This window comes from Schistocerca americana, chromosome 3, assembly GCF_021461395.2.
Source record: "Schistocerca americana isolate TAMUIC-IGC-003095 chromosome 3, iqSchAmer2.1, whole genome shotgun sequence".
Lineage (NCBI taxonomy): Eukaryota > Metazoa > Arthropoda > Insecta > Orthoptera > Acrididae > Schistocerca > Schistocerca americana.
Window position 1 is genome coordinate 884429871 of NC_060121.1, and position 20510 is coordinate 884450380.

General features: G+C 39.0%; 1 protein-coding gene across 1 annotated transcript in view; it reads left to right on the forward strand.

Moving 5' to 3' along the window:
• The window catches only part of LOC124605364 (huntingtin), a 511164-nt gene that overhangs the window by 64716 nt on the left and 425938 nt on the right, over nt 1–20510 (forward strand). Inside the window, exon 7 of the mRNA XM_047136992.1 lies at nt 14425–14617. Coding sequence (XP_046992948.1) covers nt 14425–14617 — 193 coding nt within the window. The remainder of the gene's footprint in view (nt 1–14424; nt 14618–20510) is intronic.

A 20510-nucleotide genomic window follows, 5' to 3' on the forward strand; every position in this document is an offset into this window, starting at 1 on the left:
GCTGTCACGTTTGTTGCAACATCTTAAGTCAATCTACAAGAAGATCCAATTTCCGATGGAAATAGAGAAGGATGGTTGCTTACCATTTTTGGACATCTTGGTTAGTAGGAAAGTGGACAGGTCGTTAGAGCATTCTGTCTACCGTGCACCCACACATGTGGACCTCTAACTTCAAGCATCCTTTACAAACTACCAGCATCCTTAGAATGTGGGTGCACTGGGCTCATGTTGTTTTTGATGGAGACAACCTTACATGGGAACTAGAACATCTACAGTCGGTGTTCAAAGATAATGGTTACTCTCCACATCAGATAGGTACAGTGCCAAGGGGGAAGTAACGTGACCACCCACAACATCAAGGAGATAAGGAGCTTTTTAAGTCCATGATGTTCCTTCCATAAATCTTCAACCTTTCGTCTAAAGTAGGCAGGATCCTAAGGAAACATCAGGTTAAAGTAATCTTCCAGCCACTGGCAAAGATTAATGCGCTTCTCGGTTTGGTAAAGAACGATCTGGGTCTGTGGAAGACTGCAATGTACAAAATTCCATGCCAGTGTGGCAAAGCTTACATAGGTCAAACAATACGCAGAGTACATGAAAGGTTCATGCAATGTGTCCTGCCCACTGCCATTTTAGAGTCCTAACCCATTATATAATATTTTTTACTCCTGTTATTGCTCATGTCTCCACGTTTCTGGCGATCTTTCTTAGTGAGACCTAAAAATGACCTTTCCATAGCTCTCTGAGCAGTTCTAAGTTTCCTTTTGAAAAATTCGTTTCAAGTCCAAGTTTCACACCCATACGTTAAAACCGGTAGGACACACTGATCAAGAACTGTCTTCTTTAAGTAGACTGGCATGTTAGATTTGAAAACTGTTGCATTTCTTCTGTAAGCCCTCCAACCCAGTTCAATTCGATGAAAAATTTCAGGTTTCAAATTCCCTTTTGTGTCGATTAATTGTCCCAGATAAATGTATTCTGCACGATCGAAGGATGGAAGGTGGATAAAATCAGTTTTAAAGTGGAGTCCTAGAGAAAAATGAAGACCACCAGGGAGACCATCAGATCGCTGGGATAAGGAGCTCAGGAAAGTTGCGGGTTTCAACTGGCAGAAGACAGCAATGGACAGAGATGCATGGAGACACCTCTTAAAAATATATTTAATAACATAAAGAGGCTACATCTTGTATAGATTGAATTAGCCGAACAATAAATAAATTAACATGAAAGGTGAATTGAACGTGAGAACCACACTCACCTTTCGCAGCCCATTAAGTCAGCCATAGCTGAGCATTGTATTACCAATGGACATTCTATGGATTACTCCGCCACAAAAATCTTGGCCCCACTGAGATGCTTGTGGAATTCAGTAATTAAAGAATCTGTGGAAATACATCTAGCACAATATCTTATAAATCATGACAACGGTTTTCAACTGTACAAGGCTTGTGACCCAGTGATCTCTTTAATTTTTTCTGAGAGAGAACATTTTATTGTTAAAGACACATCAGGCAACATCAGACATTTGTTTTCAGTGCTGTGAGTGTGCGTTCCAACAGAGGGCGGAAATTTAGTTTCACCTTTACGCATGTGCCTGTGCGCCACAGATGGGACAGTGTTTGCAGAGGGTGCGGATTTAGAAATGGTGTACTCCTGTGACTGCTGCCAGTGTGCATGCACCTTTGTGCCAATTTTTGCTGTAAAACCAACACTGTGAACTAGCAATCTCCAGTGGTGGACACTCACTTGAAGATGGCTGAATGGTTGCCTGCTGAAGTATTGTGGAAAGAAGTCGACATAATCTGGCTACAATCCCAAAACCTTATAGAATGAGCCTAGATCATAGATTTTAAAACTGAATTGGGATTCCATCCAGACCTGGTGACTTATTTGTTTTCAGTTCTTTCATTTGCTTCTTTGCGCAAGGGATGTCTATTACTATGTCCTCCATACAGGAGTCTGTGCAATTATCAGATGCTTGTACGCTCCTCCTGTGTGAATGATTTCTTAAACACAAATTAAAAATTTGAGCTTTCTTTTTGATATCTTCTAATGCCCCACCAAACTTGTCAGTGAGTGACTGGATAGAAGCCTTCGACCCAGTCAGTGATTGTATGTAGGGCCAGAATTTTCTCAGGTTCCTGGCAAAGAATTTTGCTAAGGTTTGATAGTGGTAGTTACTTTATGCTGCATGAGACACTACTAACTTTTGCCTATCATCATTTGCGGGTTCTCTTTTGAACTGAGAGTGCAACAGTCTTTCTTACCGCAGCATTTTCTGAATTTTGTTATTAAACCACAGTGGGTCTTTTCCATCCGTAATCCATTTACTAGGCCCATGTTTCTCCAGAGTGTGATTTATAGTCCATTGACACTGTGCCCATAATTTCTGTACGTCCATCATACTGGAATTAAGTGACATCCATTTGAACTAAAGTGGATTATTTATAACAAACTTCATGTGGAAAAATCAAACACTGGAAAATCCCAGATGGAATAATGACAGTAATATGAAAAGGATAGCTTGCCACTTGCCAAACAGCGGAGTTGTTGAGTCACAGATAGTTACAACAAAAAAACTGTTAAACAAAAGACAATATACACGCGCACGTGCACCCACCCACACACACACCCACCCACACACACACACACACACACACACACACACACACACACACAATCCACTTTCTCTGGCTGCTGAGGCCTAATTTGGAAGAAAGGCTTTTGGCTGAAAGCTTACTTTTTTTACAATATTTTTTTGTACCTATCTGTGACACAACATCTTTCCATGTATAAACTTATCATTCATTTAGTACCTCCACATGTGTAGAACTGAATGTGTTGTCATTTTGAAAGTGGGAGAGAGAGAGAGAGAGAGAGAGAGAGAGAGAGAGAGAGAGAGAGAGAGAGAGGATTCACACCATACCTCTCAATAATACGTCTAAGAACGTTTTTTGCTATTTCTTCTTTCATGATGACAAAAATAGGGAGGAGGAAGGGAGGGAGAAACAGCCATGCAGGAGGAGATTGTTGAAGATCATAGAACTAATTTGTGGATGACACCACAATTCTGTGAAAATATTTACAGCAATTGGAAAACATTGTGACAAAACAGTTAGTAGCTGGGCACAGAATAATCAGCTTGTAATAAACAGTTAAAAAAAAAATCTCATTAAGATTTCACAAATTCTAAACAAGAATATGTGCATCCCATTTATCTGCAGCAAACCAAATTCTTAGCTTTATGATTGCAAAGCAATTTAAAGAGAAATAAGTATATAATATATCTGATGCAAAATTAGCAAGACCAGCTCAGTAAAAACAGGAAATTGTGCCTGTCGTGTCTACTTTCATTCTCACCTTAAACATGGGATCACATTTTGGGAAATTCAAAAGCAGATATCAGTACATTCAAGTCACAAAAAAGGACTTTCATAATTATATCTGAGTGCAAACCTGGAAAGTGTTGTAAACCACTCTTTGAGATACCTGATATTGCACTTGTGCCATGTGCATAATTGTGGAAACTCTTATGTTCTTCATAATAAATATAGTGTGTAAGGACATTATGTTGGAAAAAGTGATATTCAGGAGCATGAGTACTATACCAAATAAAACAGAAACTTTTATTTGATGTGAATAATGCTTCCCTGTGCCAGGAAAGTACTTCCACATGGAAGTTTTTCTTTCCTAACAAATTTCCCAAAAACTTAAAAGCAGATACTAAGGTCAAAACCTTTATAAAATCTTTAAAATGATATTTCTTTGTTATACATTTAGATTTTAGTTGTTCTGTAAGCTCCAGTATTACTTATTTATGTGCAGCATAAAGATTACAGATCTGTCATGCTGGTATGTCACTTAAGTCCAGCGCCTTTTTATTCCACAGATTCCTCAGAGTTTTTTTGAAGTTCATCTTTGGTGATAGTGGCTTCATTATTATTTTTGTTCGTTGTTTTCTCAGTTCTTTCACCTTTATTTGTGATTTTTTATTACTGTACAACTCTTTTAAATATTTTTCCCAGTGCTCGCACATTAATTTTCCTATTTTTGAGAGTCACAGACATTAGAATTGCATAAATGATAGCACTTTGACTGTTCTTTCATTTCTTTCTGGAGATGAGGGAAATAAAAGAACAATCAAATGGGGAAGGTATTATCATTGAGACAGTTCATATATTCACTATCAGTATTACATTCCAAACATTGGGAAGTCCAGGATGGAATAACAACAATTTGAAAAGGATAGCTTGCTGCTCACAACTTAGTGGAGGCGTTGAGTCGTAGACAGAAACAATGAAAAGACTACTAAACTTCTAAGCTTTCGGATCGCTAAGATGTTGCAGAAGTTGCACTGAAGAGCCCTTACACATCCTCCATACAGACCTGATCTTTCCGCATGTGATTTCCATATTTTGGTGCCCTGAAGGAGGACATTTCATGGCCTTCAATTTGCTTTGGACATAGAGGTGCACAATGGGCTACACTCGAGGTTCTATAGACATCCACAAACATTTTTCCGTGAAGGCACAGACCATCATGTCTAGCAGTGGGACAAATGTATTGAAATTTATGATAATACTTTTGAAGTAGTATGCAGTTTACTTACTTTTTTCTATCTGTGTAATTTTCATTTGACTGTCTCTTTGTATAACAGTGTACTCACCTGATCAGATGCCCTGTTGTTCCAGCCACCACACTTCTCTAATTCCCACTATATCTAATTTCAGCTTATCCATTCTCTTTCTAAATTCTGTTTTAGGGAGATGAACTTAAAGGGAATGTTATAGAAAGGGAAATGGATGTAAGTGAAGAGGAGATGGGAGATACGATACTGTGAGGAGAATTTGACAGAGCTCAAAACAAGGCGTCTGGGGTTGACGATATTCCACAGAATTACCGATAGCATTGGGAGAGCCAACCATGACAAAACTCTTCCATCTGGTGTGCAAGATGTGTGAGACAGGTGAAACACCCTCAGACTTGAAGAAGAATGTTGTTGTTGTTGTTGTTGTTGTGGTCTTCAGTCCTGAGACTGGTTTGATGCAGCTCTCCATGCTATTCTATCCTGTGCAAGCTTCTTCATCTCCCAGTACCTACTGCAACCTACATCCTTCTGAATCTGCTTAGTGTATTCATCTCTTGGTCTCCCTCTACGATTTTTACCCTCCACGCTGCCCTCCAATACTAAATTGGTGATCCCTTCATGCCTCAGAACATGTCCTACCAACCGATCCCTTCTTCTGGTCAAGTTGTGCCACAAACTTCTCTTCTCCCCAATCCTATTCAATACTTCCTCATTAGTTATGTGATCTACCCATCTAATCTTCAGCATTCTTCTGTAGCACCACATTTCGAAAGCTTCTATTCTCTTCTTGTCCAAACTATTTATCGTCCATGTTTCACTTCCATACATGGCTACACTCCATACGAATACTTTCAGAAATGACTTCCTGACACTTAAATCTATACTCGATGTTAACAAATTTCTCTTCTTCAGAAACGCTTTCCTTGCCATTGCCAGCCTACATTTTATATCCTCTCTACTTCGACCATCATCAGTTATTTTGCTCCCCAAATAGCAAAACTCCTTTACTACTTTAAGTGCCTCATTTCCTAATCTAATTCCCTCAGCATCACCCGACTTAATTAGACTACATTCCATTATCCTTGTTTTGCTTTTGTTGATGTTCATCTTATATCCTCCTTTCAAGACACTGTCCATTCCATTCAACTGCTCTTCCAAGTCCTTTGCTGTCTCTGACAGAATTACAATGTCATCGGCGAACCTCAAAGTTTTTATTTCTTCTCCATGAATTTTAATACCTACTCCGAATTTTTCTTTTGTTTCCTTTACTGCTTGCTCAATATACAGATTGAATAACATCGGGGAGAGGCTACAACCCTGTCTTACTCCCTTCCCAACCACTGCTTCCCTTTCATGTCCCTCGACTCTTATAACTGCCATCTGGTTTCTGTACAAATTGTAAATAGCCTTTCGCTCCCTGTATTTTACCCCTGCCACCTTTAGAATTTGAAAGAGAGTATTCCAGTCAACATTGTCAAAAGCTTTCTCTAAGTCTACAAATGCTAGAAACGTAGGTTTGCCTTTCCTTAATCTTTCTTCTAAGATAAGTCGTAAGGTCAGTATTGCCTCACGTGTTCCAGTGTTTCTACGGAATCCAAACTGATCTTCCCCGAGGTTGGCTTCTACTAGTTTTTCCATTCGTCTGTAAAGAATTCGCGTTAGTATTTTGCAGCTGTGACTTATTAAGCTGATAGTTCGGTAATTTTCACATCTGTCAACACCTGCTTTCTTTGGGATTGGAATTATTATATTCTTCTTGAAGTCTGAGGGTATTTCGCCTGTTTCATACATCTTGCTCACCAGATGGTAGAGTTTTGTCAGGACTGGCTCTCCCACGGCCGTCAGTAGTTCCAATGGAATATTGTCTACTCCGGGAGCCTTGTTTCGACTCAGGTCTTTCAGTGCTCTGTCAAACTCTTCACGCAGTATCATATCTCCCATTTCATCTTCATCTACATCCTCTTCCATTTCCATAATATTGTCCTCAAGTACATCGCCCCTGTATAGACCCTCTATATACTCCTTCCACCTTTCTGCTTTCCCTTCTTTGCTTAGAACTGGGTTTCCATCTGAGCTCTTGATATTCATACAAGTCGTTCTCTTATCTCCAAAGGCCTCTTTAATTTTCCTGTAGGCGGTATCTATCTTACCCCTAGTGAGATAGGCCTCTACATCCTTACATTTGTCCTCTAGCCATCCCTGCTTAGCCATTTTGCACTTCCTGTCGATCTCATTTTTGAGACGTTTGTATTCCTTTTTGCCTGTTTCACTTACTGCATTTTTATATTTTCTCCTTTCATCAATTAAATTCAATATTTCTTCTGTTACCCAAGGATTTCTACTAGCCCTAGTCTTTTTACCTACTTGATCCTCTGCTGCCTTCACTACTTCATCCCTCAAAGCTACCCATTCTTCTTCTACTGTATTTATTTCCCCCATTCCTGTCAATTGCTCCCTTATGCTCTCCCTGAATCTCTGTACAACCTCTGGTTCTTTTAGTTTATCCAGGTCCCATCTCCTTAAATTCCCACCTTTTTGCAGTTTCTTCAGTTTTAATCTACAGGTCATAACCAATAGATTGTGGTCAGAGTCCACATCTGCCCCTGGAAATGTCTTACAATTTAAAACCTGGTTCCTAAATCTCTGTCTTACCATTATATAATCTATCTGATACCTTTTAGTATCTCCAGGGTTCTTCCATGTATACAACCTTCTTTCATGATTCTTAAACCAAGTGTTAGTTATGATTATGTTGTGCTCTGTGCAAAATTCGACCAGGCGGCTTCCTCTTTCATTTCTGTCCCCCAATCCATATTCACCTACTACGTTTCCTTCTCTCCCTTTTCCTACACTCGAATTCCAGTCACCCAAGATTATTAAATTTTCGTCTCCCTTCACAATCTGAATAATTTCTTTTATTTCATCATACATTTCTTCAATTTCTTCGTCATCTGCAGAGCTAGTTGGCATATAAACTTGTACTACTGTAGTAGGCGTGGGCTTCGTATCTATCTTGGCCACAATAATGCGTTCACTATGGTGTTTGTAGTAGCTTACCCGCATTCCTATTTTCCTATTCATTATTAAACCTACTCCTGCATTACCCCTATTTGATTTTGTGTTTATAACCCTGTAGTCACCTGACCAGAAGTCTTGTTCCTCCTGCCACCGAACTTCACTAATTCCCACTATATCTAACTTCAACCTATCCATTTCCCTTTTCAAATTTTCTAACCTACCTGCCCGATTAAGGGATCTGACATTCCACGCTCCGATCCGTAGAACGCCAGTTTTCTTTCTCCTGATAACGACATCCTCTTGAGTAGTCCCCGCCCGGAGATCCGAATGGGGGACTATTTTACCTCCGGAATATTTTACCCAAGAGGACGCCATCATCATGTAATCATACAGTAAAGCTGCATGCCCTCGGGAAAAATTACGGCTGTAGTTTCCCCTTGCTTTCAGCCGTTCGCAGTACCAGCACAGCAAGGCCGTTTTGGTTATTGTTACAAGGCCAGATCAGTCAATCATCCAGACTGTTGCCCCTGCAACTACTGAAAAGGCTGCTGCCCCTCTTCAGGAACCACACGTTTGTCTGGCCTCTCAACAGATACCCCTCCGTTGTGGTTGCACCTACGGTACGGCTATCTGTATCGCTGAGGCACGCAAGCCGCCCCACCAACGGCAAGGTCCATGGTTCATGGGGGGGGGAAGAAGAATGTAATAATTCCAATTCCAAAAAAGTAGTTGCTGACAGATGTGAAAATTACTGAACTATCAGTTTAATAAACCATGGTTGCAAGATACTAACATGAATTCTTTACAGAAGAATGGAAAAATTGGTGGAAGCTGACCCTGGGGAAGATCAGTTTGGATTCCGGAGAAATGTAGGAACATGCAAGGCAATACTCAACCTACAGACTTATCTTAGAAGATAGGTCAAGGAAAGACAAACCTTCATTTGTAGACTTAGAGAAAGCTTTTGACAATGTTGACTGGAACACTCTCTTTGAAATTCTGAAGGAAACAGGGGTAAACTTTAGAGAGCGAATGGCTATTTATGGAAACCAGACGGCAGTTACAAGAGTCGAAGGGTATGAAAGGGAAGCAGTGGTTGAGAAGGGTGTGAGACAGGATTGTAGCCTATTCCTGATATTATTCAGCCTGTATGTTGAACAAGCAGTAAACAGGGTGTATATGACCTGGGACAACTGGGAGAACCAGAAAAACCCGGGAATTTTTTCATCTGGGAGAAAACCGGGAAAAACCCAGGAATTTTTTAGAATTCCGGGAAATTTTCATTGTTTTAGTTTTCAGTTAAATTTTTGTGATTTTGACTGGTAAGAACTGTTACTCTAACGAAGGATATTACTGTATCCCACTACTGCAGAATAATACTGCAGCATTGAAACATGAACAAGAGAAAAAAACAAAAATAAAACTTAAATTGCAAAGGAAATGAGCCATATAAAATAACACAGTGCTCGTACAAGCGTCTGCCAATAGCAAAATGTGTCAAAGGCTTTTGGAAGACTATGCAGTGCTTCATAACAACAAATTGCCTTTGATGAGCGTGATGTCACAACTGTTTACATTAGACTCATTTAATCAGTTGCGAGTGGGCTCATGCACACGCGCAGTTGAATTGCGTATGAGCAGTACCTCCTCCCGCTTGTGGGTACAGAAATGTGACTGTTAGTTGTGTATGCAGCAGTAGCAGCAACCAGCCACATGGTACCCGGAAAAATTTTACTGGCGCGCCCAAGCTGGCAGATTCACACGTGTGCAGCAGGCCCGGATCTAGTGGGGAGTGGGGGCAAACCCTGGTATCTGAACCGGGTGGCAATTTTGGGGGGAGGGGGCAAATTCATATTCTTGAGGAAAAAACCTTGTTTCACAAAGCACCTAGCATCTAGCACACGTCAGTCTATTGATTATTCATATGATTTTGAAACGCACCCCTGCTGATTTTTGAACACGTTCTAAGTTGATTTCTGAATGAATTATAAGTTGGTTTTTGAATTCGAGCATAGTGTATGTGGTGTCTCTGCCAGGGGAATCCTTGTCACATCTAGAAATAAACTTTCCTGCAGACAAAACGGGGTGGGGCTATACGAGCTGAGTGGAATAAAGCTGAACCGGTGAATGCCAACTGCTGCTTGTTTATGTGGTTGATTCGGTTTGCGAATGTTCAGCATTGTTATAATCATTAGCAAAATCCATAGATTCAAACTACCAGAGTGGAATTAAATGACTAGTAGGTAAGGAGGAATACGTATTATCTTCTCGGTATATCCAAGAAAGTGAAATTTTGACAGAAATTTTTCTGGCCAGATCGCTACACTAGAAAAGCTCAGTTGTAGTCCCCAGCTAGCAGCTGCTTAAGTTCCATTCTGGTAGTAGCGCGGAAAACGCATTGTACGAACACGTAATAGTGCCAACTGGAGAATAATCACGGGATAACTAAACCGGTTATTGTGGCAGGATTAGTGAAGTTAACCGGAGAATGAGTTTTGACAGTGGTAGGAAAAGTTACACAATTAGTGATGACTAGACTGTTTGTTAGAACAAGGAAGGAGAAGAAACGGGGACATCACACAAGTTATGGAAGAATATGAGGATTCTAAATTTATACAAAAATTTCGTTCTACTACTTTTCGGTCTCGTGTGTGAGAAACTGGAGCATATGAATGAAATGTGAAACTATTTCCTAACGTAAAGCTTTTTGCTTGTAGTAGGCCAAATAGGTATTTCGTATTGGTACTTTGTGAATTATAATCTGATGTATTATAAAAATGATCGTTATTGCCAAAACAGTCTCGCATATATGGTGTGTGTTACAATTGCTGCAACATTAGCGAGGCCTATTTTGTTTTCTCCAGCACACAGTGACAAAATGACGTAATCAGATCGAGAAATCACACCAGTCTTGGGTACTATTTGTATTAACAGCTTTTTCAGTATTAGACAACGACATTTCTATTTCTCATGTAGCAAAACATTTGATGAACTTTGCAGAGAGGAAAGCACGCCATGTAAAGCTGTATCAAGATTAGAGAGAGAAATCGCTAGGACCTAAGGCTTGAAGAAATGTGTACTGTCTTGCCTGTCTCTTGTCTTTACTGGTTTAGGTGTCCTATGTTTAATTTTATGTCACACAGAAGAGCAAGATTAGCTAATAGACAATAGAGAGTCAAGTTTTTCTGAAGAGTTCTTGTCCTCCTGGTTACACATAATCCTATCCAGTATTAATTGCGAGGTTTTTTTTTTTTTTTTTTTTTTTTTTTTAAAAGGATGCGTGGCACTGCACTGCGCACTTAAGACCAAATAACGTGTCTTACATTTCTTCGAAGATATATGTTTCATGTATCAGACTCTTCAGAAAGATATGCGCTACAAAATGAGCTTATTTTTGAAAAGTCGTTTTTTAATTTTTGATGTTCTGATATGCAGAGCAGTCTGAGTTATTGGGGAGGGGGGGGGGGGGGGGAGAGGAGGAGGAGGAGGAGGAGGAGGAGGAGGAGGAGGAGGAGGAGGAGGGTGTAGTCTCCATGTGACCGATTTTTACATTTAGTGATTTTTCTGTTTCCCCTTTGTTTACTGCTCTCACGTCAAATGAAAACCAGACGGACTTCTGTGGCTGGGAGCTATCAAGTGAATTACAATACTTTCACATAATTACGGAAGGTTAAATTATGTTACTAGTTTTAGATTTTATTTTATTTCCAACTTTCTAATAGTCAAGCATTAATCGCTTTGCAGAACAATGAAGAAGTTATTTTTGCCGGTTTGATAAATAAATTTGGCTTTTATTAAGCTTTCCTTCTGAGGCAGTCAATTTATTCCACACTATTGGCTAGTTTCAACTGTTCGCTGCATTTCAGGGACGTGTTTTCATCTTCTAGCACATATGGCATTATGCCATTATAAAGAGCCAAACATGATATGATACAATACTGGTACTCCAAGAAAATGCACGTCCCGGAAATCACACTGAACTGCTTCATATCTGGTCGAGGCCTACGTCATTGGGAATCTGGACATATGAATGTGCACTTTAAGGCGATCTATGAATTATAGTATGATTCACGAAATTCCGATGCTCTTGGAGTATCCTCTGATGTCTTGTTTCTTTTATGACGTAATGTAAGATCTCTTAATGTTTTACGTGTACAAACATACAGGCTTCCTACGTCACCATAGCTGTGCAAGTGCGGTGACGCCTCTTGGTGTGCTCTCTGGCAACTGCTAAAATGAATCTATTTCTAATAGATCACAGGAAAATGTTGCCAATTGTTGTTCGGAAAGTGTTATTTTGAAAGTAAATTTCCTTTTACGCAAGATGAACTATGTGCGAGAATGTACAATGAATTTCTTAAATCACAGTGTTTGGTCTCTTTTAAAAGTCAACTCTTTGATGACAAGCCATTTAGAAGACTTTCGAGCCCAGAAGATTAGAGATTTATGTCAGTATTAAAAATTTTGCTGGCGTATTTGTGTGATGTATCTTAAAGTGTAACATGCACTAAACAGATAAACATTATATGTGAAAGCTTAGCTTCTCTTGTAGCTTATTAATCTTAGAGACAAATATTATATGCGAAAGCTTTGCTTTTCTTGTAGCAACACTATGTATATTAATTTAAACCATTAACTTTTCCTGTTGGTGGAATTAAAATTTATACTATCGTAATACGAAAATATGCAGTGTATATGTTGCTGCATGTCAAAGATCTTTCCAAAACGTGTTTTTTTCCCCCTGAATATCGTTTTCTAAAGTGCCGGGAAATTCTACGCTGCTGTATAAAACGATATCCTATAAGAGGATAAGTTTTACAGTTCCGAGGGAAAGTATACTGTCACTTAACATGGCAGAAGTGTATTTTCACCCGGGAGGAAATGTATTTTTAACCGGGAGTTCCAGGAAAAATCTAGGCTTTTTTTTTTCCTTGTCCGCGTATACACCCTGAGTAAAGGATACCACAGAAAAATTTGGAGTAGGAATTAAAGTTCGGGGAGAAGAAATAAAAACCTTGATTTGCCGATGACGTAGTTCTGCCAGAGACAGCGAAAGACTTGGAAGAGCACTTGAACAGAATGGTCAGTGTCTTGAAAGAAAAATGTAAGATGAACATCAACAAAAACAAAATAAGGATAACGGGATGTAGTCAAATTAAATCAGGGAATGTTGAGGGAATTAGATAAGAAACAAGACACTTAATGTAGTACTTGAGTTTTGCTATTTGGGTAGCAAAATAACTGTTGATGGCCGAAGTAAAAGAGGGTATAAAATGTAGGATGGCAATGGCTAGAAAATTATTTCTGAAGATGAACAGCGAATGTATATTTAAGTCTTACAAAGTCATTTTATGAAGGTGTTTGTATAGAGTGTTGCCATGTATGGAAGTGAAACATGGACGATAAACAATTTAGACAAAAATAGAATAGATGCTTTCTAAATGTGGTACTGCAGAAGAATGTTGAAGATTAGATGAGTTGGTCATGTAACTAATGAGGAGGTACTGAACAGAATTGGGGCAACAAGAAATTTGTGGCTCAGCTTGACCAAAAGAAGGGATCAGTTGATAGGACACATTCTGAGACATCAAGGGATCACCAGTTTGGTATCAGAGGGAAGTGTGGGGTGTAAAAATTGTAGAGGGAGACCAAGAGATGAATACACTAAGCAGATTCAGATGTGTATAGGTTGCAATAGTTACTTGGAGATGAAGAGGCTTGCACAGGATGAAATAGCATGGAGAGCTGTATCAAACCAGTCTTTGGACTGAAGACCACGGTGCAACACGCATCACATCACCTGTTTATGGGATCTAACATTCTACACTCTGACCAGTAAAATGCCAGTTTTGTTTCTCCTGATGGTATCATCCTGAGTAGTCCCTGCTGGGAGATCCTAATGGGGCAATATTTTTCCTCAGGAATATTTTACAAAAGAGGATAACATCATTAAGCCATATAATAGAGTTGTATACTCTCGAAAAAAAAAAATGACTATCTCAGTCCCGACATAGCAATTTTTGGCTTGCTGCTGCCTCTATTGAGGAACCACAGCTTTGTCTGTATTTCAGGGCTATGCAAGCCACCCTACTTTGGCAGGGTCCATGGATCATAGGGAATAGGTTTGTTTAATTCGACAAATGCAGATAGATGACCCTTTATGTATCATCCAAACGAAGTGCTGTCTAAATTTTATCAAGGGTAATGACTTGTGGCGGCTTGATTAATGTAGGCATCTAGGACTTAAAATGTGGACAGTAAGCAGGAGTGTGATAAGCACTGTCAAAATAACACCACCGGACAAAAATTAGGCTTCTTCAAATCAGTAATGTGCAACTCGTCACTATACTTTATGGATCCTGACTGTATTGTTTATGTAAATTACTACTGAGATGTATATTACTGTTACAAGTTTGAAAGTTTGTTCACCATAATCTTTTAGCTGTGTAGTCTGCACAAAAGACTTAGAGTTTATTTTTTATTTGTTTTAAGTGATTTTTTAAAATCCATTTTATTTGTAGTTGGTTATGTTAACATATTTTATCTGAATGCCAACTAAAAACATGTAACCATTTCCTAAGCACAGGAAGAGCAATGTGATTCTCTTGAAGACTCATATATGTTTTTAAACTTCCAATAAAACATTATGTGAAGAGAATATAATAAATTATTTTAATTGACTCACCTCAAAAGATATTTTATGAATTGTTTTTTGTGCAGAATGATATGAATGTATTGTGGTACAACTGCAAAGTAATTGTACTCAGTAATCTTTATTGTACTTGAAATGTAATTTATTTATGGTATTTTGCCTTCAGGTGTATGAACTTTGCCTGCATTACACAAACCACACAGACCATAATGTCATTAATGGTGCTCTTGAAACACTTCATCAGTTGCTGCAGGATCCACCACATGATTTGCTTGCCATTTTGCTTTCCTCTGAAGGCATACGACGGAGCCACATACAGCCGAGTGAGTCTCTCGAGAAGCTGTCTCGCCGTTCCTTGAGTAAGTTTCTGCTGAACTTTGGAAGTGTGTTGAATGGTGGTTCCATTTCTGAAATTTGTTCGAAGTTGTTTATCCTTCAGCTGAACTTTTTACAGCATGCAAACTAAACTTCAACCAACTCCTGTCCTTACATCTCCTCTTCATTATAATATTTTCTCTCAGTCATTATTACTGTAGTTCCTAATTTCCACAGCCTTGCCTTTTGATTGTATTTGGCTTCCTTTTTTTTACAGCCATTTCCTCATCTCGTATTTGGTACTACACTTTGTCACTATATATAATTACTATGAATTGTCAGTGGTCTGTGTTAACCATTTACACTCTTTTTCACAGATCATTGTTTATTGCTTTTGCATTCCAGTGTGTGATTTCAATGCATGGTTTTGTGATTTGGTATCCCTCCATCCTTCATTCAGTGTCTCTGCTGTCTTTTGTACCTTCACTTGCTCTTGATTAACTGTTCATTTGTCGTGCTCTGTAGATCCCATGCAGTGGGAGCACCTTCAAAGATGTGGAATGAGTCAAGGTATACAATAACAAAAGACAAGCATCTTGTAGAAGTTTAACAGGTCCACTAGATTGAACAGTGAACAATCAGTGTTGCTTCATAATATTTGCAGTTACTCCACATAAATGTAACATACTGAATAGGAAGAAATTCAGATGCTTTGAAAATGTATTCTACCACAGCCACTTCATGGTGCATCTTGCAGATATTTGTTACCACAGTGGAAAACCTGTTCCTCTCTTTCACAGTATCATGAAGTGACACATTATGCCCATACATTGTCAATATTTAATTGTTAAGTTTCTTCACTGATTTCTCTAGCAAATGCACCACGTTACTAACAACAGTCACCTTGCTTCTTTTCACTGTTGCAGTGCTTTCAAGCCACACAACTCAGATTGAATTACATGAAAAACACAGAAACAAACTGCACTTCAGTTGAACACATACATATGTCAAATATTCACAGTATTTCTAGTCAAATGTGTTAAGTTAAAGAACTCCCCTTGTTTGTGGGAAACTGTGAAAAATTATGCAGTGGATGTATGAATGTGTTGGAGAAGACTTGTGCATATTTCCTGCTACAGCAACCAAATTTTAATTTTCGCATTGTGCTTGTGACAGTTAAATTGAATGCCAAGATCTTTTTTTCCTTTTTAAGAAAAAGGAAAAAAAAATACATTTCTTTCCATCACCAGGATATAATGGGCTATTGGTCTATCTCCGGTAACCATGTCTTCAAAGGGCATTAAATAAAAAGCAAAAAATTTTGAGAAAACTAGCTATACTTTTTGCCATTCATTTAGAAACAGTGTATTAGGTGTCATATGTTACTTTTGTATTGTGGTTCAATTCCAGTTTGCCTCATTGTCTTTTTTATCAAGTACCTGTACTTCCTTCAAATAAAGGATTTGGGACTACATAAATTGCCTGAATATGTACCTTATTTCATCCATAAATTTCTTCTCAGTGTATTCCGAGATATTTGGCATCCTTCCAGAAGTGTTACTTTTTTCTTGGCTTTTATTGTGTGTTGTCATCATACTAACTAATGCTGTTCACATTTCCTATCACATCACAATCTCCTTTTATCTGAGCTGGGAGTTTTCTGATTTTTAATTGTAATAAAGATTTAAATGTTAGTATTAAGCTCAGTGTTGTGTACGCTTATGGTTTATGTTCATACAGAATGCAGCTGACACAATGTAGCCATGCTGTGTGTGTGTGTGTGTGTGTGTGTGTGTGTGTGTGTGTGTGTGTGTCTGTGTGTGTGTGTGTGTGTGTGTGGTGTCAGTGTTACTTATTAGGAGGAAATGGTTAAAAAAAAGTTATTATTGTATTTGGCTAGGTTTTAAGCAGTCTCCTACAGAACTACAGGTAATTGATAAAGATTGTACCAAACTAAATTGTATGAGACTTGTCCCATCTTAAAAGTTGAGTGCTATGAAATGAGTTACAGAGGTGTGGTCAAGAGTTCCAACATCACTTCAACTTTTATGGCACTTCTTCTTTGTACTATGGCATTTGTAATTAAATGTGCACTCCTGTCAATAAAATATTTGTTAAACTGACGGTAATTGGAGAACCACTGTTTCTGTTCTACGTTTACGACATATAAAGATGTTTCTTTTGCTGCAGAATACAAGTCACATACTTTGCTTCATGTGTTTGTTTATGTGCAATCTTATTCCCATAGAAGTGGGTTTTCTTATTGTTAGGAGTAAGTGTGGCAATTGTCATATGTGCACCTTGTTGTTTTTGGTTATGTGGTATCTTCCATAATTTCCTTGACTTGCCAAACATTTAACTTCATCATTTTTAATGAACTTGAGTGATGACCACTGTGCTGCTATTCACAACTAGTTCAAAAAATTATTAATGACCAGTGGTCTATCTTCTATAATTTGCAAGTTTGTTTTGTGCACAGTTGAGAAACTTTATTCGCATGTGTATATAAGTTTAATTTTTGCCATATCTGTTAAAGAAATATCACTGTTTGTAATAGTCTTGAATCTGTATCATGTCTGTCAGCCTGCTGTTGTTTCTTACTACTTTTTATGTTTCCCCTATCCCTCAATTCATAGAAACTTTCCCTTCCCTTCAGCAGGTATACATTTTCACAATTCGTAAACTAAGGAAAAGGCAACCAGTCACGTACAATATGTCGATGCATTACAGAAAACTGCATTCACACTGCCTTTCGAGCACTAGCTTTTTTTTTAGCATATGCTTTCACACACACAACCACACACTCCCAAATGCACCCTCCCGTGGCCACGAATCAATCCACTATAGGTGAGTGGTTGCCTTTCTCTTATTTTATGTATTGCTCCACCTCAGAAATTTCCCCATGTTTAGCACAAAAGTTGATGGCATAACGTTGGTCTAAATTCCACTATTGCATTTTCATAACACGCAACAGAAACACAATTTCACTGATGATGCTCTCAAAAATCGTGTGATGACTGTATGGAGTTGAAAAGAACGAAATGAGGGGGGTAGATGTGCACATTGGTTCGTACAGTTAGAACGAAATACCCCCATGAACCATGGACCTTGCCGTTGGTGGGGAGGCTTGCGTGCCTCAGCGATACAGGTGGCCGTACCGTAGGTGCAACCACAACGGAGGGGTATTGTTGAGAGGCCAGACAAACATGTGGTTCCTGAAGAGGGGCAGCAGCCTTTTCAGTAGTTGCAGGGGCAACAGTCTGGATGATTGACTGATCTGGCCTTGCAACTCTAACCAAAACAGACTTGCTGTGCTGGTACTGCGAACGGCTGAAACCAAGGGGAAACTACAGCCGTAATTTTTCCCGAGGGCATGCAGCTTTACTGTATGGTTAAATGATGATGGTGTCCTCTTGGGTAAAACATTCTGGAGGTAAAATAGTCCCCCATTCGGATCTCCAGGCGGGGACTACTCAGGAGGACGTCGTTATCAAGAGAAAGAAAACTGGTGTTCTACGGATCGGAGCGTGGAATGTCAGATCCCTTAATCAGGCAGGTAGGTTAGAAAATCTAAAAAGGGAAATGGATAGGTTGAAGTTAGATATAGTGGGAATTAGTGAAGTTCGGTGGCAGGAGGAACAAGACTTTTGGTCAGGTGAATACAGGGTTATAAATACAAAATCAAATAGGGGTAATGCAGGAGTAGGTTTAATAATGAATAAAAAAATGGGAGTGCGGGTAAGCTACTACCAGCAGCATAGTGAACGCATTATTGTGGCCAAGATAGACACGAAACCCATGCCTACTACGGTAGTACAAGTTTATATGCCAACTAGCTCTGCAGACGATGAAGAAATTGATGAAATGTGTGATGAGATAAAAGAAATTATTCAGGTAGTGAAGGGAGATGAAAATTTAATAGTCATGGGTGACTGGAATTCGAGAGTAGGAAAAGGGAGAGAAGGAAACATAGGTGAATATGGATTGGGGGAGAGAAATGAAAAAGGAAGCCGTCTGGTAGAATTTTGCACAGAGCATAACTTAATCATAGCTAACACTTGGTTCAAGAATCATAAAAGAAGGTTGTATACATGGAAGATGCCTGGAGATACTGACAGGTTTCAGATGGATTATATAATGGTAAGACAGAGATTTAGGAACCAGGTTTTAAATAGTAAGACATTTCGAGGGGCAGATGTGGACTCTGACCACAATCTATTGGTTATGAACTGTGAATTAAAACTGAAGAAACTGCAAAAAGGTGGGAAATTTAAGAGATGGGACCTGGATAAACTGAAAGAACCAGAGGTTGTAGAGAGCTTCAGGGAGAGCATTAGGGAAGGATTGACAAGAACAGGGGAAAGAAATACAGTAGAAGAAGAATGGGTAGCTCTGAAGGATGAAGTAGTGAAGGCAGCAGAAGATCAAGTAGGTAAAAAGACGAGGGCTAATAGAAATCCTTGGGTAACAGAAGAAATATTGAATTTAATTGTTGAAAGGAGAAAATATAAAAAAGCAGTAAATGAAGCAGGCAAAAAGGAATACAAATGTCTCAAAAATGAGATCGACAAGAAGTGCAAAATGGCTAAGCAGGGATGGCTAGAGGACAAATGTAAGGATGTAGAGACTTATCTTAATAGGGGTAAGGTAGATACTGCCTACAGGAAAATTAGAGAGACCTTTGGAGAAAAGAGAGCCACTTGTATGAATATCAAGAGCTCAGATGGAAACCCAGTTCTAAGCAAAGAAGGGAAAGCAGAAAGGTGGAAGGAGTATATAGAGGGTCTATACAGGGGCGATGTTCTTGAGGACAATATTATGGAAATGGAAGAGGATGTAGATGAAGATGAAATGGGAGATACGATACTGCGTGAAGAGTTTGACAGAGCAGTGAAAGACCTGAGTCGAAACAAGGCCCCGGGAGTAGACAACATTCCATTGGAACTACTGACAGCCTTGGGAGACCCAGTCCTGACGAAACTCTACCATCTGGTGAGCAAGATGTATGAGACAGGTGAAATACCCTCAGACTTCAAGAAGAATATAATAATTCCAATCCCAAAGAAAGCAGGTGTTGACAGATGTGAAAATTACCGAACTATCGGTTTAATAAGTCACAGCTGCAAAATACTAACGCGAATTCTTTACAGACGAATGGAAAAACTGGTAGAAGCCGACCTCGGCGAAGATCAGTTTGGATTCCGCAGAAATGTTGGAACATGTGAGGCAATACTGACACTACGACTTATCTTAGAAAATAGATTAAGGGAAGGCAAACCTACATTTCTAGCATTTGTAGACTTAAGAGAAAGCTTTTGACAATGTTGACTGGAATACTCTCTTTCAAATTCTAAAGGTGGCAGGGGTAAAATACAGGGAGTGAAAGACAATTTACCATTTGTACAGAAACCAGAAGGCAGTTATAAGAGTCGAGGGGCATGAAAAGGAAGCAGCGGTTGGGAATGGAGTGAGACAGGGTTGTAGCTTGTCCCCGATGTTATTCAATCTGTATATTGAGCAAGCAGTAAAGGAAACAAGAGAAACATTCGGAGTAGGTATTAAAGTCCATGGAGAAGAAATAAAAACGTTGAGGCTCACCGATAACATTGTAATTCTGTCAGAGACAGCAAAGGACTTGGAAGAGCAGTTGAACGGAATGGACAGTGTCTTGAAAGGAGGATATAAGATGAACATCAACAAAAGCAACACGAGGATAATGGAATGTAGTCAAATTAAGTCAGGTGATGCTGAGGGAATTAGATTAGGAAATGAGACACTTAAAGTAGTAAAGGAATTTTGCTATTTGGGGAGCAAAATAACTGATGATGGTCGAAGTAGAGAGGATATAAAATGTAGACTGGCAATGGCAAGGAAAGCGTTTCTGAAGAAGAGAAATTTGTTAACATCGAGTATAGATTTAAGTGTCAGGAAGTCGTT